The sequence below is a fragment of the Neopelma chrysocephalum genome, unplaced genomic scaffold, assembly GCF_003984885.1.
Source record: "Neopelma chrysocephalum unplaced genomic scaffold, ASM398488v2 Primary Assembly neopelma1_22b, whole genome shotgun sequence".
NCBI lineage: Eukaryota > Metazoa > Chordata > Aves > Passeriformes > Pipridae > Neopelma > Neopelma chrysocephalum.
Window position 1 is genome coordinate 21,230,014 of NW_020897690.1, and position 19,457 is coordinate 21,249,470.

At 41.2% G+C, this 19,457-nt stretch overlaps 1 protein-coding gene across 2 annotated transcripts in view; it reads right to left on the bottom strand.

The window, feature by feature from the left end:
- MYO10 (myosin X) overlaps nt 1-19,457 on the bottom strand; it is a 163,772-nt gene that overhangs the window by 28,259 nt on the left and 116,056 nt on the right. For both annotated transcript variants that reach the window (XM_027681799.1, XM_027681807.1), the window contains 5 exons: nt 5,552-5,676; nt 5,293-5,407; nt 2,075-2,181; nt 517-726; nt 178-217 (listed from right to left, as the gene is read on the bottom strand). In XM_027681799.1, coding sequence (XP_027537600.1) covers nt 178-217; nt 517-726; nt 2,075-2,181; nt 5,293-5,407; nt 5,552-5,676 — 597 coding nt within the window. The remainder of the gene's footprint in view (nt 1-177; nt 218-516; nt 727-2,074; nt 2,182-5,292; nt 5,408-5,551; nt 5,677-19,457) is intronic.

The window sequence follows — 19,457 nt, forward strand, 5'->3', positions numbered from 1 at the left end:
AGCATGAGGTGAAGGAAATTTCCATGCAAACAACTGTATCGAGTTTCCTTTGGCTTTATCTGCCAACTCCTGTAATAAGTTTAGTTTAAATGCTACAGATGCCTTTTATTTTTTTAATTGCTGGGTTGAGATACTCAAATAAACAGGATGGCTGAAAGCATTAGGAATATCATTTACCTGCTGGGCAAGACGCTCTGCTTCTTGCCTTTGTCTTTCCCTAGAAGTCAGGGAAGAGAAGTAGTTAGTCAATCAAGCTCAACATAAGCTCATCACATTCCTTTTCTAGAGCAACAGCTCAACTTACAGGGATCATCTGCCACATGGAAAAGACAGCCAAAAATAAGGTCACCATGAATGTTTGTGAATATGAAACTCCAATGATAGCTACATGAATCTTTTAGCAAAAGAAGCAAAGGTTTCCAAAATCCCTTGATTTGATTGATACCTGAAATAAAAGGCTATTTAGACCAACACCTAATATAGCACAGACAGGAGAGTGATGTAAGCATACTGCACCTTTCTTCCTCCTTTTTCCTTCTTTCCTCCTCTTGTCTCTGCTTCTCCTCCAGTCGCTCCCTGTAAAGACGTCGAGCAAGCTGCCCTCGCCGCTGCTTCTGAAGAACTATGGCTGCTTTCTTTAGGCACAGGAACTTTTTCCTACCACTGAAGGCTCTGTAGTTCTTCTGTATCACAACCACATAGTAGAGAACCTTTCTATACCGCTTTCTGGGGGAAAAAAATAAAGAAGCAAAATTCTAATGAAACAATGAACTAAGGAGCAGTTGTGAGGGATCTTGCCATGGTGACCTGCAATCACAGAATCACAGAATATATTGGGTTGGAAGGGACCCACAAAGATCATCGAGTCCAACTCTTAACCCTGCACAGGACTATCCCCAAGAGTCACACTATGTGCCTGACATTATCATCCAAACGCTTCTTGAACTCTGTCAGACTTGGTGCTGTGACCACTTCCCCAGGGAGCCTGTTCCAGTGCCTAACCACCCTCTGGGTGAAGAACCTTTTTCTAATATCCAACCTAAACCTCCCCTGACACAACTTCAGGCCATTCCCTTTGGTCCTGTCACTGGTCACAACAGAGAAGAGATCAGTGCCTGCCTCTCCTCTTCCCCTCATGAGGAAGCTGTGGACTGCAATGAGGTCTCCTCTCAGTGGTAGCTCTAGTTCTGTGATGGTTTCTCCACTGTTGTTCACATTCTTCTCCCTTTGAGAAGAAAGAGATTCTCTCATTGCTTTGACAGCACTGTCTGTGTCTTCATTTAAGGCAATGCACATTACCTGTCTTACGTGTTCTTATTCCCCTGACACGGAGATGCTAAAAGAACAGCTCTGTGTGTGTGCACACATGAAGAGAAAGAATATACATAGATAGTCATCTCACATCTCTGAAAAGAAAGACCATTGACAGCAGGATAACTTTGTCATTAAAAAAAGGATATAGTTTTTAAGTAACATACTGGTCAGAATATAAGAGCAGGGCTAATATACACATGAAAAGAAATTACCTCATTATGCAAACGAGCTTCCTTAAACTGTCCTCAACTGACTTGTAAAAAAACCAGAGAAATAAACAGATGGGATGAGTAACTCCACCTAACACATAATGCGTGAAGCCAGGTAGACAAATGAAACATTAATCAGTTAACCTAATGTCATGGTTGTCTAAGAACCAAACAGATTAGTTTTATTAGCCTTTTCTTTTCTCACCATGATGAAGCAAAGATAAATCATGATCTCAGCTGGTAACTTGTGGCTGCCCCACTAGGTGCCATCCACCATGGATCTAACACCATGGATCTAATGCCGTGATACAATCCAATGGATACTGGCTGACCTCCAAATTTCTACACTGTCCTATTAATTATATTAAAACAATTCAAACTTTGTTTTATTCATGGGTATTTTCAGCTGGTATTTTCAAAAGCCACTTACCGTATTTGAACACCCGGTCCTTAGAAAAAGTTAAGAATCATCTCAGAAGGATTTTAACTCCTTGGCACCCCATCCAATTATTTCAAATCCTGATAATTAATATTCTCATCTAGTCACTTACCGGGCTGCGTAACCTAAGATGTGTGCTCGGATAATCATTGCTGCCTTGGTGACTTCCACTTCTCGCTGCTTCTCCAACTTGTGTTCCAAGGACTCCCGGAGAAACACCTACATAAGAAAACTTCTGGCTTAACAACTTTTGGAGAACATTATATTTAAAGGACAGCCTGGTGCTGCCAATATTAGTCCAAACAGCAAGCCTCAGCTTTGAATTCAGAGAAAATTGTACTATTTCCTCAGCAGAAAATAAAGTATTCTCTTAAAAGAAAATACTTGTAGATGATCCTCTAACTTTGGATTTCAGTGGGAAGAGTGATTACTGGAACTTTTAATTAGGAGCAGGGTTTTTCAAAAAAACCCCATAATTACTGGATTCATTGAACAGCCTTTCCCACCAAAGATTAACACAGGTCAGAGAAGCTGCAGGACTTACAATGAACTTTCCCTTCTGAGGGGCAGTAATACCACCCCAAAAATTTAGTTGTTCCACAGTCACATCAGATTGTGACTTACAAGCCTTGCTGCTTCCAATGATACTACTACAGGACTGCAGAAGTAAACAGAAATGAGAGTGTTTTCATATTCACATTGACTTGACTGTGCTTTACTGCTGTTACACAGAAAGAGCTGCCAGGGTCAGACACCCCACCACAGCCAGCTACTCTCCCATGGGCAGACTGCTTCCCAGGCTCTCTTCCAAGCACTAACCTGGATCACTCACCTGGACTGCCTAGTGCCTCTCAGAGGCAGCTTTAGCATGTGGCATTGACATACACTGAGCTAACACAGCCTATTTTACCTTAAATGAATAAAACTGCTTCTCCAGACAAGCAGGGTCATGGGGAAGGCAGCTTCCCTCTTCCACCTGCCTTGACATCTGCTCTTTACCACACAGTCACATACTGGTGAGCTATCTGCTGTCAGCGCTTTTTGCAGCTCTTCTCAACTTCTCTTTTTTGAAGGCCAAGTCTATTGGTATCAGCTATAGGTGACAACAGCCTGGCATGCCTAACACATGGGCAGCTGGAAATAGCCAGTGCAGTGACATTTTGATTAAGCAGGATGAGAGCCAGGCTGCACACCACGATGTGGCAATAAGGAAAGCTCACGGACAGGGTGGGATCTGCTAAGGGAGAATGGCTGTAAAGACATCTAAAAGCAGGAATCCTTCCTTGAAGTCTTTTAGGTTTTCTCTTGCTGTGAAAAAAAAAACCCTCCTCCCCTCCCTGCAAAACAAAACAAAACAAAACAAAACAACAAAAAAACCCAAACCAAACCAAAAAACAAACAAAAAAAACCCAACCCACCTAAAAAAAGAACCCCAATGGACTTCTGGGCGTGTTCAAATGGAAAAGAAGGTAGTTTTCCCTCTGCATTTATGTGATAAAATGCCCATCATCAAAGCCAAAGCGGCAGCACTCTTGAGGAGAGGCACAGTTGTGAGTTTTGAACAAAACTAGAAAGAGACTTTCTAGCACAAATTACCCAACAGTAAGGAACATAAAAAGTTCCACAGAAAGTCTCAAAGTTCCAATGTCCAAGTTGCACTGAGCAGGTCTTTCTATACAATGTTTGTACTAGCGGAAAAAGCCTTTTCTTTCACTCAGTGGGCAATGTTTCTTTGCTCTGAACACAGTAGCTTTAAAAAAACACCAAAATTCTGCTTCAGAGAGGCATTCAGCTACTTCCTGAACAGAAATGGATGTTAAGCAATTGTTAAGCTCAGGTTAATGCCTTTTCCTGAGCAGGTGCATTGCAGCTGGAGATGTAAAAGACAAGAAAAAAAAAGTCACACTGAAGCTAAATCATTGCAATGTCGTCATTATCAATTTTAAATAACATAGGGGCAGGAGAGTGCCCCATCCCATGTTCAGTCTGAAACCAATGCCCTCTTGTTTTCCTCTACAATAAGCTGTTTATGAAGACTCTTACAAATGCACAGGCAGCTCCTGGGGGAGGACGAGCCCAGGCCCCAGTCAGGGAAGTTACAACAGAACTTTGACTCCTGCCAAGGTCCTGACGAGCAGCTGATTAAAACAATTTCAGGTTCTGATAAATATATGTCCCTAAGATGCCAAAGCACTCTCCGGGGTCCATGCATAAATACTGTTAACACACTATATCAATGGGAAACACAGCCCAGCTCTGCAGCTGAATGTTACCACTGTGCTGTCTGTAAGCCATTGTCTACAAAAATGGGATGGAAGATGACATCAATTGCTAGCAGAATATTTCATATTCTATTCCAGTAACTGTAAAATGATTAAAACAACTTTCCCAATAGAAATCTGAGACTTCTTAAGCACACAGAATGGAAGAAACCCTTCAAAACTATGCAGTTCTCAAGAGAAAAGGATAAGGGGAAGTGTGTTTCATACAGAAATCAATAAGATTTTAAAAAATATTTTTGCTACCTTATGGCACTGAGAAAGGTTTCAAAAAACTTTTTAATATTTAGGAAATCTCAAATCTTGCAATAGGGAATCTTCTCTTGAGTCCACAATGCTTGTGAAAGCATTTGCTAAAGTCCAAGAGCACAAATCACAAGCTGTTTTCTGAAATCAAACTTGCAAAATGAGCATACAAAAACACCTGGATTGTTTTACTTCTCAAATTAAAATTTGATTATTTTAATTAAAATAATTTGATTAAAAAAAAAAAAAAGCTCCGGGCAAAGTTCAGGTTGTCCGGTTGAACACACCAATGTCTAGTTTACCTCTGAAAAAGACTCTCAGATTAAAATGACAAACAAACCTTGGAGCTCGACACTGCCACATGAACATTGGCTAAAATTTCTTCCCAATTTCTGCCACTGAAGAGGCATCATGTAGGTGGGTTTACTAGTATGAGTGGAGCTCCCTGCAGAACAAAAGTGTTAGCTCACATGCTCCATACTTCTAAAGACGATAAAATCCAAATGCCATATTTCAAGTTCTGATCCTCACCAGTGCTATCACTTGTGAGCAGTGACAGAAAATTCAAGTGGACTCTTTCTCCATGACCGAAATCACCAGTCAGTGTCTAAGTGCCTTGGACAGCAAATTCCTCAGCACAACCATTAATTGTTGCTATAAGGGTTTCAAGAGCATGCACAGCTTCTTTTAAGGCCAGAAGTAATTACCATTACAACTACATCTCTGCAGCTGTGCAGACTAAATCCTATCCCCTCAGCTTTGTACAAGCACTAGCCCCACAATATGCACAGTCAGATTATTTTACCTTATTTTTTCCAAGCTGCCATTCAGTGCTTGTGTTGTCATACAGACGAAGTAGGACAGCACATTTTTCATTCAAATCTTCAGGCAGAGTTAAGTTTCTCATGAGGACTTCATACCTGGCAAACAAAAAGTATTTATTGCTTAATTTAAGTTCTATTTTTGCCATATTTTTTTTTTCTTTTTACTTTTATTCCTCAACACAGGAATGTTGGCTTGGTACCCGTGATTTACAGCTGAAGTGCACAAGTCAGTGTGTTTACCTTTTATAAAAGTCCTGAAAGGGTCTCCGGACTGGGAAACCAGCCCTCCGAATCCTGACCGTCTCCAGCATCCCAGAATAGCGCAGCTGGTTAAGCACCACTGTCTGATCAAACTGGTCTGGCATCTAAAATGAGCAAGTTCAAACCAACAGTTTTAATGGCAATGGTTAGAGATGCCAGGGGAAATAAAGAAAGGGAAAATTGTATGAATCTGAAATGCACAAAGGCTTAAAACTGGCTACACAATGTCTTACAGGATATTAGCAGTTCTGAGCATACAAAAATGTATCTACAGAGTGAAAATCACACAGTAATTACACAATATCATTTCCACAGACACAGCATTTACAGTCATTTAATCTAATCAGCTCTCTCTTTCCATTTCATGTATATTTGCAGACCATTGTTGTGCAGGAAGAAACAAAAGGAAGATGCACAGGCAGCTAAGAGGCCAACAGCTATAAGGTTGACTATTTTGCTTCTTTAGCAATTGAATTTAAAGTCCCTGTAGATGATTCCAAATGTTGAAGATACACAAATACAGTGGTATGATTTTAATGAAAAACAAAACCAGAAGGACAGAAAATACTCAATATTTAGTATATTGACAATTATCTGCTACGGACAGGGATGAAAATTTGCCAGTGGTACCCCAAATCTTTAATTAGCTGTATTTAAAATAGTTTCTATTTGCTGCTAAACAGTAAAAATATTCTATTCTGTAAACAGAAAAAAAAATCTGCTTATCTGAAGTAAGTTTCCCTTAGTTTGGCTGAAGTTCTTTCAGCATAATTTTTCATTTAGAAAACAGATAACCCCACAGCCACTCAGTTATGAAAACCTGTGAATATTGATCAGTACGATTCTGCTGTTGGGAGCCTCAGCAATCTTGTCATCCCATCTGAGAATCCTGTGGGTCACCTGTGCTTTCACCATCCTTTGAGGTAAACCAGCCACAGCCATGCAAGGCTACTCAAGATAGCACTAATTGCTGCCTGGCAAAGCACGGGCAACCCCTGTACTGAAATGCCACCACATGTAAATAAAACATTTAATTTATCAGCATGATTTATCATCATCCACTTTAAACCATCAGCTTACCCTCCTGCACAGTCATTTGCAGGGCTGGAGTACAGTGTTTAGTATTTTGCAAGAAGTTCAGACAGGGGGATCTCATAGACAGTCAGGGGTTCACATAAAGATCTGAAGGTCTTCAGTGACAGGACAGCAAGATCAAGCACTGGGCAACTATAAGTCAGAGGACTCTCTTGGTATTTATTGACTGGCTTTAATCATGCCTCTTGTTCAACTTAGCAAATAAATTACTCCCCCAAATTCAGGAAAGCACAGGCTCAAAAGTTCATTTCAAATATCCAGTATAACCTTTTCGATCAGTGCCTTTATCCACAGAACACAACACTACATGCTAATGATAACACCTCTGAGTTGTCAATTAGTTAGCTTCAAAAATTTTGATAGATTAGCTTCTACCTGCCTCCTTTAAATGACAAAATGTCTAAACAAAAAGTTCGCTATTGCTCCTTTCATTCATTTGTTTTCTGGAGCAGAGATGGGAGGCTCCTCTGCCGATGCAGCAGCCCTTCTGTGCTGAGCTGCTGTAAAGCTGCACAGATGAACACTCCCCATCACTCACTGTTCCTCCAACAGAGAAAGACTTTCCAATGGAAAAACACCACAGCCTGGCCCTTCCTCCACAGTCAATAGCACTGAACAAAACCGAAAAAACATTTGTGTTCTATAAAGTGGCTGGTCACCTCAGTGGGCCTTGTCCTGCCTGGGGTAATTAACACTGCGTGTGTGCCGACAGGACCCAGTCTGGTGCCAGTGGGCAGACTGGAGCTATGGAGAACATCAGCCACTGCCAGCAGCTCCTTTTGCCCTCTCTCCGAGACAGCATTCAAGGGACACTCCAGAGCTACATCAACTCCGAACCACTCTGGCTGTTGTTACATTAATGACACTGTTACAAATGTGATTTAACATTTTATTTCAATACCCACACTTATAAAAAAATGAAAGTTCCAAAGGGGAAAAACGCCTCTGTGAAAGATGTCAACAAACTCATCTTTCTCAACAATGTGTTTCATTTGAATTTTGCCACCACGAATAAAATACACCATGAGCAAAATCTTTGTAGCTTAGTGAATGCACAGCATGAATGCTTACAATGAGGATATTGATATTGTCATGACTGATATTGCCAACAGTGTTTTTTATATGTCTCCACTTTATGGCAGCCAAGTGACTGCTGTTAGTCAGGGAACTAGCCTGGCAAAGCTGCCCTTTGCACGTCCATACACACACCTGTCTGCCTCTTTCTGTACACGACTGATGATGCTTGACAGGAAAGGCAGGGAAGAACATAGATATACACACAAAAATCATAATGAAAAACATTCACTTTTCAACTTGTGTACCTGAAGGATGATGCTTGCCACAAGTGGACACAGGTCATTATATCTCTTTAACAATAAAATTACTTTTAGTCCATTAACCCCCCCAAACTCACTGGCTCAAAAGGTGACATTCTTCATGAAAGTTGCAAACACAACACTATTTTTGGTGCGTTGAGGTGGGGAAGCAGATGCATAGATGGGAGTGGGGATACAGCAAAGCCAGGCAAAATGCTAGTGACATCACAGATGTCTCTCTCACAAGGCAGCGTTTCCCTTCGCAAGAGAGCACCTCCCACTTTAAAAGCCAGATGGCTGCTGCACCACCTAACCCTTTTATTGTCACCCCCAGGCACTTAAAGAGCCAAAAGTCACTCACACAGCTGGCTTGAAAACTCATGCTACTGTTTTAAAAAACTTTTTTGGGTCACAGAGGAAGAGGTAACATTTTCATAATATTTTTCCTGCAACTACAGAAATTTGAAACAGTCCTGCGCTGTCATCAGAAGGTGGGCTAGTCATACAGACACCTAATTTCAAATACTTGCATTTTTAAAGAAAACCATGAAACATTGCAAGAGATGTTAGCATGGGATCAATGCAGGGCAACATAAAGACCATTGCAATTTTAATGACATACTCCATCACTTTACATTGCTAGTTATTTTTAATTACTCAGAGACACATGAGGCTATTAAATTGGAGAGTCAAATCCTCCTGGCATACAACTGGAATTACATCTGCAACAAGTATGGCTGTTCTGAGTAAACCAGGGTGGTGGTAAGAGATGTGCTGGATTCATCTCTTGTGTTTTCAATACGGAATACTGGAAGATACCCCCCATCGCTTGGGGGTTTTTTACTGAGCCATTACAGCAGCTCCTCAGTCCTCACTATGGAGAAGAGCTGCAGCTGGTCATAGAGGGAGCCGAAACCCTAAACACTGAAATGCATCCAGGATTTCCCACATCTAACAAAACCAAACAGAAGTAAAAAATGCAGTCCCATATATACTGGCAGCCACAGCAATACAGCAGATCCAACTTACAACTTGCCAAAACTCAGGTAGTTTTACTCTGTGGATGAAGAGGATTTCAGCCTCAATCATATAAACACTTGCAGGCAGGGATAACTTTAAGCATAAGTTCAGTCAGAAGGACTCCTCATAATTAAAAAAAATCAATTGCATGTGCATTTATTCAACCAGAGTGCAAGTACTGCATATACCCCGCTACTGAACTGCAGATGCTTCTAAGAGAGAATGATGACCAACTTCACTTCAACACTGCTCAGTGCAGCACTGAGTTAAATTTGCATTAGTATAAAATCTCCATGCCAAGGGTTACCTATGTAGCTGATGTTCAGCCTTCTATCTTTACTCGTGCTCCTTCAGACTTCCTGTGGTAAGCAAACTAATTTTCCAAAATGATACAGGATGGGACTCATCTGTGGAGTCTGCTAAATTTCTACCATTATTGCTGTTAAAACTGGACTTGTTTCACAAATGAACACTTGGGAAGAAATTGTATTGTGTAGGAAAATTTCAGATAGACAAGAGAACCATGGGTGATTTTAGAGCAATACATCTTCCAAAGATTTATAAAAGAGAACTTTTATAAAAGAGAAGGCAACAAGGAAGGAAGTCAACTGATAGCTTCCAAAATTGTCTGAGATGCAGTCAACTCAATTTTCAATAGATAGTTCACTTTTATCATGGAATGGCATCACTAAACCACTATGCACACAAAATCACCAGACAACAGCTGGAATCACGTCAGTCACAGCCATGTTGGGGCACCGAGCAACATAAGTGTGAAATTAATAACTACAAGTCAGGTCTGTTCTACTTGATAAGGGTTCTTTTTTGTGGTGCAGACACAACTTGTAATTCATTATTTCCTGAATCCAAAAGTCTCCACTGAATTTGTGCCAGACAGCACCAACACCAAGTCTTTAATGTGACCTGGAGTCTCTGCTGGTGAGACTTTGGCTCCTTAAGCTGCTAAATGCTTGCTCTGATCTCCTAAAGGGCAAAGCTTCTGCCTGAAATCACAATTAGAAGCACCATTAGGACAGACATCTAACACCTATGGACAATTTTAGTGATAAAATAGTTCCTTAGATTACAGTCTGACTGAGCTTTGAAAAAAACACCATCCCTTTTCCCTGGACAGCACCCTTAGTGAAGACCCCAAGCATCTGAGCAACACAGAGAACACAACACTTTTTCGTTCTTTGCATCATTTGCCCTTTGAAACACAGAGGATACCTGACTTCACCCTGAGGAAATCCTTCTTCCCTTCTGAACTCCTGGCTGCCTCACAAGAGTACAGGCACAATAATGACAGATTACAGCAGATTCACAGACTTTATGTAGGCAGGAGGGACTTCACAGAGAGACTGGGGGGTGGGGGGGAAAAGAGAAAGGGAAAAAAATCCCTGTCCCTTGTTTCTAGATTTCTCTCTAAGAACTTGAGTAGAACCATGTCAGCTTTGCTTAGAAATGTCGGTTTTCCTGGCTTAGGAAAGCGTTTTGTGGAAGACACATGCAGAGAAAGAAAAGAGGATGCAAAAAAGTAATTTTTTTATTTAAACACCAGTAACTTTTGTCCATGTCTCAGTTTTTTTAAATCTGCTCTTTTACTCCTAAGATGAAGTCCTGGCAGTTTTACTCTGGAGAAAACCAGTAGCAAATAAAAAGACGTCAGTCTTTCTCTGTTTTAGCATAGGTTTTGAACTTTGATAACAACAGCTTCAACAGATTTTCAACCTCAAAACTGTTGCATTTCCAGCACAAGGAGGACTGTAATCTGTGCGTGTCCTGCCCAAGGACCTGGAGCATCAGGTCCCACTCACCTAAAAGCCTATTTCAAGGAAAGAAACCCTCTCTGGTCTTCTCCAGCATGCAGTTAGCTGTAACTGGAACAGGTATGGGTAGAAACATAGACAAGTTTGATGCCTGCTTTGTTTTGGAAGACATTCCCTTACTGTCCCAGAGTATTTGTGTTCAGACAAACACTATAAGAATATAGGAGAATAAAACCAAAAATATGCCACAGCTAAAGTTTATTTGGGATTTCTACTGTATGGCACTGGCAAGTCAAGGAATATTTGAAATCTGAAATAACAGTTAAGTGTTTTGCACATCCAAAGTCCTCCTGGCCTTTATCCACACATCCACCCCAAAACCCCATAAAAGGCTGTAAAAATTACTAACACTGCTGGTGATAACTTGCTAGAAAAAGTGCACGGGTATAATACAACAACCCGTGTGCCTCAAAAAAATTCTGCTGCAAACTCCATGCCGGATTTCACTGCAAACTCAGTAATGATATGCTGGATCTTTGGTACAGTCTCTACAGGTCTGAACGTGAAAGCACTGCATTTACCAGCAGCAAGCAGTTTACAGGATTAGCTGATCTCTTCCAACTCCAACTACTGCATTTGACCTCCATGACTCATCTTTCAGCCCTGAGTATTTCAGATAAGAGACAGACTTCAAAATTAGCCACTCATGCCACAGGTTAGAGTTTCCTGTGATAAAAATAGTACTGCATAGAAGGAACACTGTAATCTTAGAGATCTTCTACTGTACCAAAACAGTCAAAGCAGGAGACTCAATAAATGAATGTCAAAATGCTTTTGTATTTATATTCAGCCTATCACCCAGCTTACTTTACTAGCAAGGGCATCTCAAGGTCATTTTTAAGACAGCAGCCCAATAAAGAGCTGTGAAGTAGTACATTACCACACTGACTATTTGCACCAGTGTTTGAAGATTTCAACTACGTCAAGACATTAGATACATCTACAAAGATACTGTGGTCATATTTCAGGTCATGCTTGACTACATTCAGCAAAGATAAAAACTGGAACTAACTTCCTTATTGGGGAAAAGATGCTCAAATGATTCTGACTGGCTTGCTGAGATTTCATGTTTTCATCAACAACGAACAATAAAATCACAATCCCAGGTCTATTTAATCTACTTTTTATTACTTATTGTCACTGTACTCTTGTATTTCAGAGTAATCTGTTTGTTTGATTTGTATGGACTAAATGCTACCCCTGAATAAATACACAACAGCCTTTTTGTGAACCTTCCTTTTTAAAGGTATCCGGAATTTCTTCTAAAGGAAGACAGAATTTGCTCTCTCTCTCATATGAGCCCAGAGGATGCTAGCTACTCAAAATAACTGTCCTTTCTTTTATACGCTGGTTAAAACTTTGCGGAATAGGAATGGGTTTTTAAAGGCACAGACTTGAACATCAGAGATACTGAAGTTTTTTAAGTGCATATATAGAGCTCTGTAAGTGGTTGCCTAAATTTTCAGCTAAAGTGAGCCCTTGTTGCTTGAATACATTATTCAGGGACTCCACTGAAATGCACAGCAAGTCTCATGGGCTGTTAGTCCCAAACCAGCAACTGCAGGGCCATCCATGTGAGACAGGCAATTAAAAGCAGGGAACAGGGATTTAAGGTTTGAAGCCTTGCTGGCAGGGTCTTAGCACACTGACAGAAGGTACGACTCGCAGCACGGACCCCAGATGGAACTTTTCATAAACCCTCCTTTCCACCTCTGAGAAATCTGTTGCCATTTCATCTGAGGTCATCCCCACTAAAGCCTCCAGTCCCTGCAGACTAAACCCCAATCTGGTCTCATCCTCCCCACACCGTGACCAGTCAGCAGGCTTCTTCTGAAGAAAATCAATTAGGCTCCCTGAGTCACAGACATACCATGAAGAAACATGCAGTGAGGTACTAATTGCCAGCACAGCTATCCTTCCTTACCAACTCCATGTCAAGATAGCCAACACCATCATCACACTGTTCGCTACTGCACACACTACTCCATGTCTGCTGAGGCTGCATACAGATCAAATGCAGATGGCGAAACCCTGACCCTCCATGTCATCAAATAACTTACATGGACTGAGAGCTCACCCTTCTTTTTTTTTTTAATTATTTTTAATTTTTCCCTGTACTTTCACTCCTCCATACCAGACTTTTCATCCACACTTTACAAGGTTTTTTTGTTATTCGACAATTTATTGGCAGGCTGGGCATATACATACATTACTATACTTAAAAGCAGTAAATTGTGTTTTAGGATGGTCCCATGCCACGGTACGAGGGGGGATGGGGCCGTGACACAGCACGGACGGGTCCAGAGACAAGGCAGGGGTGCAGATGGAATAGCTTATTGAGGCGTGCACTGGATTTTTTATCAGTTCAGGTGGGGAAAGGGCTAGAACATGGGGTGGAGCATGAGACAGACAAACGGGGGAACAAATTGGGATAGGGACACAGGCAAAAGGGGGAGGAACGTGGGAGGAACCGGGGAAGGAAAGGGCGAATGGTAACTGTCTCCTCTCTGCAGCTTCTTCAGCCTATCAGAGAGAGGAGCGGGGAAACAGGGAAGCAGGCATGCCTGGGCACGCCCGGGAAATATAAATATAGGGGCAACATACAATGTGTGTATTTATAAGCACATAAAAACTGTAAAAGTCCGTATAATAAAGTCCTGTCAATTGCTGTGTATCTTCCTCCATGCCTGAACAGTTCCCATCCTGAATCTTGCTCCTTCACAGTCCCTCTAACATGATTTCTTCAGATAATGGTGCTTGGTATCAGGCATTTATTCCCAGAAGATATGAAGTTTCATCACGGGACAGAAAACTAGGACAAAAATACTTGAAAGAACATGTTTAAGATGAATTTCATCTGTCATAGCCAAAGTCTAACTTGGCTGTAAAACCTTGTAACAATCCATTAAGAACCTAATCCTGTGTGTTCCTAATACCTAGTGTACAGTTACTACAAGTAATCTCACACTTGAAACCCTCCAAGAAGCTAGTTCTCACTGAAATGCTAACACAGTATACTTCAGCAGTACATTCTCAAATAGCATTGCAGATAACTTTGACCCACATTATCACAACTCTCCTTGCTTTCCCTGGTGACATGAAACTGAGCAACCTTTTTTCAGACTAGAGCTCCATGCAGGGGAAGAGAGGATACAGGGCTATTGCCTCCTTTTCTCTATTGCAGCTAAGCAGAAAGGAGGAGGTGGAAGAACCTCACTTTCAGCTCATGGGTGGAGGGAGCTAACATTGCACTCCACAGAGGTACAAGAGACATCAACTTGCAGAGCACAAGAAGAGTAGAAGAGGATTCCAAATCCATATCTCACTTTATTCTCTGCTTCAGCCCTTGGCACCTTCCTGCTGCTTCTCTAGGTCTCATCAAAACCTATTTCTTTTGGACCCCAAGCCCAAATGCCATTTACATCTTGATATTCTTCTATTCTGAGGCGTTGCTTTAAAGAGAATACTAAAAATTCTCCGCTATTTCAGAAGTCAGTTTAGTGATTTGTGGGCTAACCTGTGCTCCTCAGCTGCGAGACTGCTACTGAAATGTGATGTCTGGTTTTGGAGAACAATAAAGGAGATGGCTACACTGGAAACCATTTAGGTAAGAGCCATGAGAATAAAGGTCTGAGTTCAAAAAGGCAGCAAGGAACTTGAATAAAAGCCTTGAAGAGCTCATCAATGAGAAAGCTGAGAGGCCCTGACAGTAATCGGGGAGTAGCCATACCAAGAGCATACATTCAACAACAACTTCTAATATCCAGCAGATAAAGACATAAAAACCATGAAAATCAAAGACATATCCAAACTAGAAAGCACAAGTTTTTCTCACTGACTGCATTCATTTGAAGAGCTTACCCATGGTGGTAGGACCATCTCAAGCCATCAGACACTTCAGAGAAAACACAGAATGTCGTCCTCCTTCCAGCAGACATTAATGGTTTCCTTACTGGTTGTCGCACACCGAGTTAGACTAAAAGATCTAACTAGCCCTCCTTCAGTATGCCACTCATGGAAGAAAATACTACTTTTATTTATTTTAAGAAACTTAATGCTGACTTCTGTAACCTTCATTACTTATGCAAGTATTTGATGGTCCAGCAAGGGCAGATTGGTTCAAATTTTACTGTAGCTGACTGTCCATGAAGATACAGGTTGCAGCACTAAGGACTAGCTTAGATTAAAAGTCATTACAAAGCCTTCTCATATTCACCACAAAATAATAAAAATCTCCTCCAAATGATTGGCTCCAATCGTCAAAAATGGGAAAGGCCCTGAAACAATCATGAATCACACCTCTTCAAACTACAAGGCTTAGAATAACAAAAAAGTGTGAGTAGCTGATTTAAGTGCGGAGTGTCCATGTTTGTTCTATGGCCCCATAGAGCAGCAACTTTGTCAAAATCAGATTCAAGTAACATTAATAAGTTAGTGCTTCATTGCACTCCCTTTTAAATTTTGAGGCCACAAGCAGTTTCTCCTTCTCCAAAGCATTTAGCCCCTGCACATGATTCGCTCTCTCCGTGTCCCATAAAAGATGCCTACAAAGCACAAGGCTGATGTAATGCACAGACTTGCTCGGTCTGCTTGGTGCTTTCTCAAGCAAGGAGACATTCCAGTGTAATTCCTCCACTGAAAAAATATGTGGTTTCATAAAATTATCTCTTAAGTAGCTCTTTCCCTTCTCCTTCCTGTATCAAGCCTGTTGTTCGAAAGCCATAATGGGAAATCAGCCAGGCTTAAAGAACAGCCAATATCTGTTAAGTGTAAATGAGGAACGCCACAGAATATTCAGTCGAACAGCTTTGTGTTGCTAGGACACCAGAGGTCGGACAGCACTGAAAGGGCAGATTATTCCCACCCCGGCACAGGCACAGAGGTCCATTCACAGCAGGGCTGCTGCCTCTGGGCTGCTGCCTGCACAGGCGCCATTGCCCAGCCCTCCCCAAGCATCCCTGTCACCCAACTCCCTGCACTGCCCCTTGCCAGAGTGGCCAGCAGGTATGCCCTTCTGCACCAGAAATGTCCCATGGTGCTGCACATGGCTCTTGCTGATTTGGATCATTCCCAAAGGCTTGCTTCAACCTGAGGGAGCCGGGGATACTGTGGGCTGAACAAGAGCTATGCTGCAGTAGACTTGCAGTGCGTGGTCTGGAGATCTCCTTTAAGTATCAGGAATCCCGTAACACTGCATTTAAGACACTTTTTAAGTGTAGAGAGAGGAAATTCAAGTTTACAGAGGTGATGGGGATCGCTGTGACCAGCACAGATGTCCACCTATCTGACAGCAAGATTTGCGTGATAGTTCAGATAAATGGCCCAGCTCATCCCATGTAATTGGTATGTTAATTACTACTACATCTTATATCTCAGCACATCTCGGGTAGCGTCAGTCTAATTTTGGCATTTTTCTTAGAATTTGGTCCTTTGAGCTGCTGTTCATGTATTCCTATACATTTTTACATTATATACTCAGGACTTGCTTTGCAGACCTAACAGACTAGACAAGATATCAAGACTAGCGAAATGTGTGTGTTTGCAGGGCAGGGCAGAAAAGGAAGACAGTTGTTTGTTCTTCATTTCACAGAAAAGGGCAATAAATGTACATTCATTTCACAGAAAAAGGCAATAAATATGTTCTCCTTTGGCCACTTCGTTATAACACAACAGTCCTGTCCCATTCTCCCATTGAGAGTTGCAAATTCTCCTCGAGTTCTTTGATGTTTCGGAGAACCACATCAAAATCAAATTAGGTATTTCTTATAATTCAGAACCTTCCAGGATAAGTAAAACAAAAAGCCCCTTTACTGATTTCTTAATATTTTACATAAACCTGAAATGGAGGAGCCCTGCAGATCACAGCTATCTGTGCTGCCGTGGAGGCCACACACAGGTGAGTCAACATCACCATGGCTAAAACAGCAGGTACTTCCTGTCCTCCTGTGCTTCCTGCATTGATACTAACTGCATTGAGTACAGAAAAAAACCCCTACATTGTCATCTCATTGCAATAGATGATGTGTTGGTAAGCATCAATACTTGCAATCAAAGTCACCATATATTTTTCCCTTACAAAAAAAAAGTTGCACAAGAGACTTCTTTGTTCCAATTCCTAAACATCCGTGATTTAAGAGTTAACTATAGAGAAAATTAACTTTGCTTTATTACCATGGTACACGGTTTCCCAAAATGGCTGGCAATAAACCTCCTCAACATCAGTATGGTTATCAAGTTAACTATTAAATGATTTATCTAAACACACATATATACAGAGAGAGAGAAAGAATGAATTATAATAGATGGTAACATTACATCAGTGTCTAACTAATTTAACATTCAACCATCTTATGAGTGATTTAATTGTGGTGCCACTATTCATCTCCTCAAAGCCTGCAGAATCCACAGCCAGCGATGCTGGTCAATGGCCCTTTGTTTCACTAAGTCTAGTTCCATCTTTACTTAGTTACATGAACCACACACTTGACTGACTCTATCTATTTTTAAGATGATTGTGTGGAGAAAAGTTCTGACCTTACTTATGGTCTTACAATCTATTGGATCATATTCAAATAAGAATATGGCTCTTCCTGCTCTAGAAGTGGATTTTTCTTCCCTCTTCCGTATTTTCTGATCATGGTGAAAACAGGTTGTTGAGATTCAATGATTGGTTAGACGCACTTTCACTACTGCCTTACCAGCACTCTATTCTCCTGGGACTGGCCAGCAGCATGGAACATGCACCACTGGAAGCAACAGATGTAACAAGTCTTGTCTTCTCAATGCAGATGACTTGTGACTTTAGGCTGAGTCTGCACTGTAAGGGAGCTGCACATATGCCTCACTCCTCTTCAGAGCTGTGTGACAAGATGCATCGTGGCTCCAGGTTCTCTGTTATGTGCTGGCCAAAGCAGCATCAAACCAGGAATAACTAAAGCAAAGCATTTACACGTGTGATTAGAGCTCATTGAGGCTAATAAAATGTACATTCCTGTAAGAACCAGGCTGGTTTGAGATTTGCTATGTTGGGCATGCCAGTGGTCACAGGGGAACAGCAATTTTAGATGGCTGAACAGCCATTTCTCCCCCGAGAAATTCCTAGGCTGGCTTAAGTATACAACCCAGCATAACCCTTAATGTTTGACTCAGACAGAGACGCTTAATATAGAATCAGCTTTCCTAAATGCAATTTTTGTTTGACATGTGAATTCTTTTTGAAGCTAATTTAAGTGCTACACCACTTTTAATAAAAATCATAATTTCTCCCTTTGAAAGACTACTTAATTGATGAGGCTGGTCACTGTTTCTTTTTGGTAAATATGCACAAATGGTGTGTTTGGGAAGTTGCAGATGGACATACACATCTTTTTCATGCTGAATCTGAGGCAGCCATTCATTTGAGATAGCCAACATCACAGAGGATTTTGCATTTATCTGGCTTTCTGAAAGTGGATGTCTTCTCGCAACGTTAAGATTTCTAGATCTACAGAGAGTGAGTTTCAAAAATGCAACAGTACATCTCATGTAAACAGTGGAAACAGACCCTAGTACTATGAGTTTGGTGACAAACTTGCCTTTCCTACACTAAATATCATGCAATCCTCACAGGTGTGTGCCACAATCCAAGGTGGCAGCAAAACCAAAAATATTCCCAGTGTGCCAAATGATTTACATGGTGCAATGGGCTTCTTGGCTCACCAGCAGCTTCACAGACCTAAACAGTGCTTGGGACCAAGCAACAAAACAATTACTGCCCGCAGAGCCTGAGCAACTGTGGTGCTATCACCTCCCCAGCAAAGCTCCTGTAAGTGATCCCAGCTGCCCAGCTCCCTGTTGCCTGAACAGGGAATACATATCAGGAGTGTGGAGAGGAGACAAACTAACAACAGCAACTTCAAACCTCATCATGTGTCAGCCAAAAACTTCCCGTAGTTTAGACTGACTGCTGTCACACAGATACAGCTCAGATGATGTCCTAAAGCATGGACTTTACAGCTACTACGCTCCACTTCATACAACTGGAACTACAACTTGACTTCTAATGACACTGTTCAGAAAGGACTTGCCTTTCTTCTGAGGTTTATAAACTGCCTAAAGCCACCAGAAATGGTAAATTCTGAATGTAAGACAACAAAAATAAGATGCTTTGATGTGCTTTCAGTAGGCATTTCATGTTTAATGTTTCATCTGATGAGTTAACACCAGATGTTCTGAAGTGTATTTAGTCCTTACAAATCCATCATAATGAGGTTTCCCCCCTGAAGTCTTTGTTGCATCCTCTGACTAAATTAAGAAAACATAAACAGTTAAGGAGAAAAAAGTTCAGTAACTCATCCAAGTTCTACTCTTAAACACCATTAACTTCTGCTCTTGACACAGACTGGGACAGCACTCTTAACTTTCACATAATTCCTATCAGTAATCTAGCTGTATTGGAAAAACCATTGTTGTTATGCTTCCATTTCTGTTACAGGTTGTAAATACATTCTTCTGAATAAGCCAACAAATGAGAAACAAAACAATCTTATCTTTTTTGAAACTAAGCCAGTTTAGTGAAAGAAATACTGAATACATATCATTGATGTGTCACACAACAAAACCAGATACATTTTGACCTACCACCAC